Source organism: Limulus polyphemus, unplaced genomic scaffold (genome assembly GCF_000517525.1).
Source record: "Limulus polyphemus unplaced genomic scaffold, Limulus_polyphemus-2.1.2 Scaffold15, whole genome shotgun sequence".
Classification (NCBI taxonomy): domain Eukaryota; kingdom Metazoa; phylum Arthropoda; class Merostomata; order Xiphosura; family Limulidae; genus Limulus; species Limulus polyphemus.
The window spans coordinates 1,591,019-1,601,478 of record NW_013665625.1 but is presented as its reverse complement, the minus strand read 5'-3'; the positions used below and the strand labels follow the sequence as shown (position 1 = coordinate 1,601,478).

The 10,460-nt window shown below is 30.9% G+C and overlaps 1 protein-coding gene across 5 annotated transcripts in view; it reads left to right on the top strand.

Annotated features, from left to right (window-relative positions):
* LOC106457262 overlaps positions 1-10,460 on the top strand; it is a 126,869-nt gene that overhangs the window by 13,411 nt on the left and 102,998 nt on the right. For all 5 annotated transcript variants that reach the window (XR_002610154.1, XM_022383337.1, XM_022383327.1 and 2 more), the window contains exon 3: positions 4,287-4,454. Coding sequence is in view for 4 of the 5 variants with exons in the window: in XM_022383337.1 (XP_022239045.1) it covers positions 4,287-4,454 (168 nt within the window). In the remaining variant the exon portion in view is untranslated. The remainder of the gene's footprint in view (positions 1-4,286; positions 4,455-10,460) is intronic.

Sequence of the window (10,460 nt, the reverse complement as noted above, 5' to 3'; positions counted from 1 at the left end):
ATTTCCAAAAATGGAAAAAGGTGTGGGGGTGCCACTGTGTTTGATTTATTACATGAGCAATATCTTAGCAAATTGAGAAGATAAAAGGCTGTTATTTTATATTCTAGCTTGTCAATATCGGTAATTTGAGTTTATAATTCGTTCAAAACTATAGACTTAGTATTTTTGACTTCACAAACATCTATTAGGTCGTCAAGAAATTAATTTTGCTTATTTGGATGAAAAAACCCTGAACAATTTATATATCAAAACATTAATTAAATGAGATAGTCTCCATTCTTGTTGATGATGCTTTTCCATCTTATAATCAGGTTGTTAATGCCCTGATTAAAGAAATCCCTTGGCTTTGAAGCAAAAAAACATGTTGATGTCTTCTTTAACACCTTCCATATTTTCATGCGTTTTCCCATTAACAGCAAACAAAAAAGGTGGTAATCTGATGGTGCCATATGTGGAGAATATGGTGGGTGGGAGAGAACTTCCCAACTCAACTCTATAATCTTGTATTGCGTCAAACGTACGACAGGGCTTGATTAAAACTTTTCAGTTGCTGACTATAGATCTCTGCATTGAGATCCTCACTGTGGATTGAGGAGTTCGAAATGAATTACTCCTTTCATGTCCCACCAAATGCTAAGCATCACTTTCTATGGATGGAGTCCAGGTTTTGGAGTTGGAAGTGGTTTTTGTCTAGGACTGAGCCATTGTTTTTTGGCTTTTAATATTCGCATAGAGAATTCATTTTTCATCACTGGTGACAATTCTGTCCAAAAGTGGTTCATGGGCATTATACACCAGAAGAGACTAAGCAACATTCACACGTTGGAAACGATGATCATTGGAGAGTTCATGAGTCATCCAAACACCTTCTTTAAAGAGTTTTCTCATATTCCTTAGATGTTTACGTATTGTTTCATAAGAGACATGCAATTTCAGGGCCATTTCATTAGTGTGTTGCCTTGGGTTAGACTCAACAAGCGTCTTAAGAGCATCAATATCAATTCCAACATGTCGGCCCCTGACTTCACAGTTTTTAAGGCTAAAGTCACCTGAATGAAATTTGCTGAACTATCGTTGACACTTACGAACGTTCAAAACATTTCCATAAACTTCTTTGGTATTCTTTGTGGCTATAGAGGCGTTGTTTCCCTTCTTGTATTCAAACAACATTACGTGCCGAATGTGTGTCTCATCATGTTCCATCACTATAAGGGATTAGAGTATAATAAACTTTACACATCATATAGGCAACACTAACATGAGGTTTAGGCAGTTCATTTAACTATTATACATGATGTAAGTTTTTTTTGGGGGGGGGGGTAATGAAAGCATTCCAAAATGCAACATTAATTTCTTGATGACTTAATAATTTGAACCAGTGCTGCATTCAACATACCATGTGACACACAAAAATCAATGTCTATGTGTGTTTTTAATGTTTGCTTTTAAATTAAGAAATTGAGTAATATATAGTACTAAAATTTTAATTATAATCTGTAGTTTGATACCAAACTTATTGACATAAATTCATGAAATTGTAGTTCAATAATATTTTGAATGCGAGTCAACAAACGAGATGACATGGCCTTTCACCCGTGATCTGTAGCAAGTGGGTAAAAATATGTATATCACTAAGAAGAGAGTCTATTTAATTCCTACAGATATATATATATATAGTTTGGGCACGTTTTAACTTCAATATAATTGTTGAATAATCTAACTTGTATTCTGCAGTAATAATTCTCCTGGTGAAAAATTCATCTGACATTTACTTTCTGTTTGGGAATGCCAGTTCTCTTATTCATATTGTCACAAAAATAGATTTATGCACTCATATTTAATCATTCACAAAACACTTCTAGTTGTAAAACATATTAATTTTGAATAAATCACCATAAATTCACTGTGATGATAATGTTTTAACATATTAGTATTTACAGATACGTGTATCCCATAAATGTTTAAGCTAATAAAAATAGATAGATCAGAAAATCTTTGCAAGTGGTGGTGTGGCAATGAAAATATCAAGCTACTGAAAAATAATGTATAATATCGTGTGTAGTGAAATCCTAACATTTTGCTAGTTCATGACTGTCCAATACTTTCCATAGACAAACAACAAAGAAAATAATGCAAGATTCATACTGCCTTTGAGTTTTTTACTAGAGATACACCAGTAGGCGATTGGCTTGACTCTGATATAAGGACAACTTACATTGTCGGCTATCTACTATTTTTGTTGTTTTAGTAGTTAATAAACACTTGGATGTTAACTTAAGGCAACTCTTCAATAATAAGATTATTTTTTTATATATTTTTCACATCACAATTGGGAAGCAAAACACTGACACAGTATACACAACAATGCTTTGTTTGATGTATTATGCAATATTTGAAAAAGTACCAGTAGGGTAGAACCTGAATGAACATCAATGTTGTGCTTCAGAAACTGTTACCTGAGCAAGCCCAAGAAGCACTCAAAAAAATCCAATATTGGGAGAGCAATAAAGGCCATTTTTCTACTTTGGCACTGGCTGAAGCTGCATGGAAGTTTTTTCTGCTTCCTGCAGTAGCATTGACAGTGAATGGTTGTTCAATGCTGCCTTGCATGTTGTGGAGGAGAAGAGGAATAAGCTGATGTGTGATAAAGCAGAAATGTTGCTTTTTGTGAAGAAACTTCCACACACAGACTTTCTACACTAAACACGTGATTATAATTCTGATGTTGTTTTTCATAATTTGAATAAATAAATAATTTAAACTTTATATGTACCATATCAATTTCTTTTTTCCATCTTGATTTTCTTTGCTTATGAGCATATTTGTTTTGAAGGTAATAGGCATCTTTTTTCTCTGAGGTGGAAAAGCTGTTATGCTGAATTTTGTAAAATATATTGAATAACTTTATGCAGGCTTTTATAGTGAAGTTAATAATTATGTTCACATCTAAGAAGTGTTTCTAGAAGCACTAATTCAGTTTTTTTCAAACTTTTTTATGGCTATTATTATTTTATTCATTTTCTGAACTAAGTGCACCAATTAAATACTGTTTGTGAATTTTTGTTGTAAATGCAACCAGAAAAAAAACACCTATAGGTTGAAGTTTAATTTGTTTCAGTAACTTAACGTACTTTACATGTACTAATAGTTAATACTGCCATTGTTGTTGATATCAGCTGATTTGGTTGCATGTCCATCAGCTGTTGGTATTGTCAAAAAAAACAAAACATAAACTATAAACCTATGTCATTTTGGTAGTTTGTCTGCAATCTTTTCAGCATGATAATGGCCATAAAGGGCATATGGAGAATTGCAAAATGTATCAAGTTTCAATATGTGTTAGCTTTACTCATAGCTACTAAACACATACCATATTACTTAGGCATTTATTAATTATCACATGTACAATGTAATCAGTTATTTAATCCTATTTGCTTCACAAGAGTTGCTGTCTCTAGTTGATCTGCAAAGGAACTGAAAGAGCTGCTCAGCAGTGCCTAACTCTAAAATACTCAAGTGTAATCTATAATTTGGTATTTCTTACCCCATGTCTTCTTAACAAGCTTCACCAAACTACTTACCATTTCTACAGCATTCTAAACTCTTAATTACCCATGAGGTCATTCTTGCCCTGTCATTAATAAACCAAATCACTTAAAGATCTTCCAGTATGTATATTTAATCAAATTCTGCTGCAACCTACAAAAATTGATCTTTTCCAGACATAACGCCAGTATTTCAATTACTTGGATACTTCAAATAATCAGATTGGAGACCCTAATTTTGTTTGATTGGTTATTTTCATGAGTTGACACTAATCTATTAAGCTGAACAAACTTGAAGTAATCAAAAAATAATAATGGTAGTAATCTGATTACTGAATAGTTGGAATAATTGAAAAGGTAGTAAAAAGAAACACTAATTTTGATTAGTTGATTATTTTTTTTATATTAATCAATTTTATCATATTGTTGATTAGTTGATTATTTTTTTTATATTAATCAATTTTATCATATTGTTGATTAGTTGGTTATTTTACATGACACTAATTGATCTAATCAGTGCTTATAGGTGATCAGTCAATTAAGTTAAGCACCAAGATAAAAGTCATAGTCTAGCCTTTGGTATTGTTTGAACAGGGATATCTGAAAGGGTTAGCTATTGAATTGTAAGATTTGAAAACAACTTAATTTTTTTAACTAATTTGATGTGTACACATAAACTTTTTTTTCTATAATTTTTGGTTTTCATTCTTTCTGTAATGATAATATACGTGCATTTTTCAGGAAACATCCAGTTTGGTCAACCAGGAACTATAACTTGTGCAATTTGTGGACATGTTAAATTCTACTCTCGTGTTCAGAGAAGATTTAAACAGTTCAGCTGTGAATCTTGTAGCAAGTTCTTCTCTCACTTTATTAGGAGGCCAAAACAGCTGTATTGTTCTAAAAAAGGTAACATTTTCAGTACATGTGTAAAATATGAATAAAATACTTTAATGTTTTTGTTGTAATTGATTAAATCTGAATATTTTCTATGGCATTTTAACCACACACCCCGACCCACTGATAAAAAAGAGTGAAGATGAGAGTGTCAAAGAAAGAAATACTGAGACAAGGATTATCAGTAACCCTTCCCAGCATCAAGAAAATTTTAATGACCTGTTGTAGGGTTAACTTGGTTACTGTTTTGTGAATGTTGCAAGTGAAAGCTACTAGAGCATAAAATTTGATTTGCACTATGTATGTTACATACATTTGTCACAGGATATGCCATTATTTTGTTGAATATAAAATTTTTATCAGTTGAAACTACATTTAAAATTAGTCCAATTAGCTGATAATTTCACAAGGAATAAATACCAGAAAGTGAAATATAGAATTACAATGAGGGTTATTTTTTATTTTAACAAGATCACTAAATTTGATAAAGATAGGTAACAGTATCGTTTTTCTAGCTTTAAAAAAATCAAGTATCAAAATTTCATGAATGAGTATTTTACTTGAATTTGCTTTTTTCCCATCCTATTCTAAATTTTTTCCAGTGACTGCTTGAAATAAAGTACACTGAGATTATATGCCTATTAAAATAACCAACCAGAAAGTATTTTAAAGAATATAGATAAAACTTTGACTTATAACACCTGGCAGGAGTAGTCAAATATAAAAAAAATATCTTAGAACTTCTGTTAATCATGATTTGAATATAAAAGTTGTTATTTACTTGGTCAGTTTTTAGATTTGAACTCGGCATGTCCATGAAATATATAAACCCCCATCTAATTATATTCACCATAAAACTTGCTCAAGTTGTTAGTGATGTATGGCTGGACACAAAAATACAAAAATTAATTCTTTAAATATTTGGCAAGATGTTTTACACTATATATAAGTAAATTTGGAATAAATTTAATAAAAACAGGGTTCCTAGCAGTCCTTAAAAATTATTAAATTGATCTTGTATTTTTTAAGGCCTTAAAAAAGTCTTAAATTCATAGGTTTTGGCTTATGAGGTCTTAAAAAGGATTTTAATTTCTGTGAGTATTGATGCCATATCTTTTTTGTAACTTAGTTTTGTTCCATTTGTACTTATGCTTAATGGCATTACAGTACTTTGCATTCATTCTATCTAGGCCTACATGAAACTGGGAGCACTAAGTTGAATTTATCAAGGCCTATTATCCGGACCAGGAGCACAAAATCGAGTTTGGCTTGTCTTGATAGAATTGCGCAGTGCTGCTAATGCAAATGGTGGGACTAGACTTACTGTGGTTACAGTCTGCTTGCATTAAGCCTGGGACTTTAAGTACGCTTACCACAGTGTGTGAATCATTGTTTATGTTGAAGGGTTAATACATTCATGGGAAAGTGTGCGTTCATAGAGAACTGGCTGGAAGACAGTCGATACAGCCATTGGTTGGTCCAACACAGCAAGTACAAAGCCTATTGCAAGGTGTGTGTGCACTAGTTCAATGCAAACAGCTGTGCTTAATACATTTCCTGCTTGATGAAGTTGAAGCAAAAATTACATAATAAGTGAGTGGATTATCAATGATGATGCAATTTTCATCAATAATCCTCTTGCAGTATTATGTGATCGAATAAGTAGCATAAATACATGTCTTAAATTTGTCTTTAGCTTAGTTTTAATGAGGTCTTAAATTTAGTTAATTGATAGTGTTAGAAATCCTAGAAAAAAAAAAGCCCATTACATACAATTGTAATTCATTATACTTCAAATATGAATATTATTTGGACAGAATTATAGTAGAGAAGATGGACAAGTAGGTTATTGTCTACAGGTCCAGTTTTGTCTGACCAGTGAAAGTTGGACAGGCTTTAAAATTTCTTTTAGTTTCACCTGCTTGTAATAAGTGCTTGAAATTATGAGTTGAGTTTAAACAACTAAATTGTTTATAAATTGATAGTTAGTTTTGAGAACTTGTATACAAAATTTAAATTGGTAGATTTTCATTTGGAAAACTGCTTAAACACTGTATTTTGAATAATTATTTGGGTAAAATTTATATTTATCAAGTGGAAGTACTTGTTTTATTTTTATGTGCATTAGTGTTATTACAGTTAAATTTGTTTTACATCCACATGTGCAGTTGGTTGAGCTTTCAATTAAAGTATTAACAGCAGAATATCTTAGTTACTAAGACTTAGTAGGTTGTAATTGCTTTCCTGTCTTTTGGTATTAAAACATTCAAAGAGTGTGCTGTTCAGAGAAATGTTCTGCAATTATTTATTTCTTTACATATTAGAAATATTAGTTTATTAACTAAACTATGAAGCAACACATGGACATTCTCCTGTAGCATGTACAAATTCATGTGATTAAAACTAAAGTTATATGTTATGATTAACACTCACATTATTCAGGTTCATCAAAGGGTTTGAGTAATGCATCAGCAGTGATGATTTCAAGTTTGTACAATAAAGAATTTTTCAGTTTGAATAACCCATAAGACAAGCTTATTTGGTCTGTAACTAATTTTATAAATTTATTATCATATGATGGTCAGCTTTTTCCAACCATCTTCACCAACTCTTCTTCATCAGAAAAATTTGTGAATTCCATATACATTCCATCATCACTGTTTTTAACATGTGTCATAAGAACCAAGGTTATGAGGATAAGTGGAATAAAATGGGCCCTGGAAGAATGCTTGAAAAACTGCAAACTACATATTCTGCTTGATTTCATACACCATCCGATATGAAAATTCACCAATATATCACAGCCCTGACAGTGGGATAATAAAAAAATGGTATTCTTGACTTTACTTCTTCCAGGAGAATACAGTAACCTTACAGAGACACATTAATGTTAATTGTGTCTGAATCAAACTCAACCATTACACCTAAAAATTAAAAATGCAGTCTGTGAGCTCAAAGTGAAGCATAAAGACAATGTTTGCAATGACGATTTCCCAAGAGATGATCAACTGTTGTCATTAGTTTTTTGACTGTGGTCACAGCAAAAGAAGAGTCAAAACAGCTACTATTCCATAGTAATTGTATTAATATGCCTATGTGCTTTACTATGCACATTCACTTGGAAACAAAATACCATAAATTTTGAAATATTTATTCAATTTTTCGTAAAAAAAAGTTGTGTGAGTTTCTTTTTTCAAGAAATGTCTAAATATACAATTTTTATCAGTTTCCGCATTGGAAAAATTTTGGTAATCAACAACCCCATAGTAAAAAGACACCCTCCCCCCAAACGACGCATGTTAAAAAAAGATTACAGTTTGGGATATTTTTTGGATTATTATACTGCATGAGAGCTTGTATATATGTATGTATCTATTTTTGTGCTTTTTCCCAATTAAGCTATGGATATTTATAGTTTCAAGTTTTAATTTTATTATTAAAACACTTAAAATCTGTTTAGCATAATGAAAATAAATTTTTGCACATCTCATTTACTAGTGATTTCATAAAAGCGTGTTTAAGTTGAAATATACAGATAAAAAGTTGAACTTCTTAACCATTCATATGCATTTTGGAGATGTGATCAGTAATTTAACAAACACTGGAAGCTTTGTTTAAGTTGGATTATTTAGAGTATTCTGAGCTGTATGACTTTCATGTGGTCAAAACCAGTCTTCTTAATAGCAGTTATTACCAGTTTTATGGTGTAGATTTTTGATTATTCTTCGTGCTAACTCTTGTCATGGTAGTTTTATGATTTAGATGTTTATCTTGAATTGAAAAACAAAAATAGTTACGAAGTTAGATTTTTATGGTAATGTAATAGAAAGGAAGTAAAACTAACCTGGTAGTAAAAAGTAGAGAATAATAATAACAAGCAGTTTTCTTACTGAATGAAAATGGGTATTAGGGTACTTCAGGTGTTTCTTTTAGGTTGCATGCTTATTTTTGTTAAACAACATTGATACATGTAGTGGTATGTTGTAACATGTCTAAATTTACTGTTGACTAATTTGTTAAAGAAAGTTTATGATAAAATATGCTTTCAATCAGATTGATTTCAATAAGCTCAGCAAGTTGTGAGAAATGTGGATAATTTGTTTCAGTGTATATTATTGTGCAGTTAAGATACAAGTATTTAAAGAGTGACATTCATAAATTGTGAAAGGGCAAGGACATAAAATATATTTTTGGTCTCTTATGGGCACATCTTTTATATTGTTTAATCAAAGTAGTACCCATCTATAAGCAGTTAAATATATTTTTTTTTATCATGCTGTAAAAATTTTATCCTAAAATATTTGAAAAATAAAACACTTTCTTGATTGTTGTCACCTAATGTAGAATTTGGTTACACTACATCTGAACTTGAAAGCAACTCAAAACCATTAGTTTATTTTGATCAGTTTTATGGTTTTTTGTGTACTACGTATATGTTATGAAAATAAAATAAAACTAAAGACTCCATGATAAGTCTAACTTCCACTTTAGTTTGTTTAAGTATGTATCTGATACATATGTAGTTTGTTATTGTGATTGAGTGAATGAATTTCTCAACCTGAACATGGCTATGTGTTTGTTCAATAACTTATAGGCATGCATCAATTTCAGTAAGATAATAAATTATGAATCAGTGCCTTGCTGCTCTTTTTCATTTAATAGGAGTATGTGGGTTTGCCTGCTTTGGCAGATAAACTAATAGTTAGAAATAATGTTTATATGTATATATATTGTTGTTGTTGCCATACATATCAGGGCTCGATTTAAGGGAAATTTCTAGGCTGTTCTTTTGACAACCTGACCTGTCTCAGAGGTTGTAATAATAATAATAATAAAATAAAAAAAAAGACCCAAATTACAAGAATTTTGATGTTTTTATTTATTTTATTTATTTCCAAAAAGTATAATAAATGTTTAGTTGGCAATTTTGCATCTTTATTCAATTAATTTCTGACACCTTATTTCTTGGAAACTTTTGTTACATTGGAAAAAATAAGCCCAAACCATACTAATGTAACATAGTATCTTAAGGAAATAAATAGTCAATGGCCTGTAAAACTTTTAAACAGAACAGTGATCTTGGCCAATCATGTTCAATGTTTTCATTCAGACCCACTTGGTTTGCCCGCTAAGTACAATAAAGTATAGTCTGTAGTAAGATTAGACTTGCATCGGAACTCTTACACATGTATTCATGTGATATGTACTCAATTCCATAGCTCTGCACATGTACACACTCGCACACTGCTGATACTGATACGTATTGTCTTTCATACTCATAGTTTGTATTGATATGGAGAGAGACAAAGCTACTCTTATTTTATTGAATGTTATTATGTTTCATACTGGTCAAAACTTTAATAAAATTTTGTTTGCAGTTGTCATTATTTTGTTCTGTTTAATTTGTGGATTTTCCTACTTTCCCTATTTACTAACCTCGATTGGTCATGTCTGTCTAAAGTTAGCCTTAGGCCTGTATATGTGTAATCAAAAAGGGGTCAGTGTTTCAACTGTGACAATCAACATTGAAAATTCTGAGTTTGATTTTTTAAATTTGATTGTTTTAGTTCCTATCGAAGGTTTATCAGTAAGAAGTTAAGACAGCCATGTCAGTTTTATTGTCTTAACTCTTTCAGCACAGGCTCAGTTCCTGGGACGGACCTTGTAACCATTTTGTCCTCGTTATAGTTCTCATGCTATAACTTTTAAATTAGTAAGCGATTTTAACGAAATTTGGCAGATTATCAGTAAACATTACAATGCTTTCATAAGCAAAATATCTTTTTTATTAAGTCTTAAGGTTTATAAAGCAATGTTTTCTCATGTCTTTGTTTTTTATTTTCACATGTTGCCTATGCATCAGAAAATTTTTAAATTTCACATGCAAAATCTTTATAATGTTGAGATAGTTATCAAATGTTTCTTAAGAAAAAACTTTATATTATTTTATGTTATTTGCAGTAATTAATTTATGTACGGGTTAGGTATGTAGGTTAGGTAAATCTCGCAACAACCATA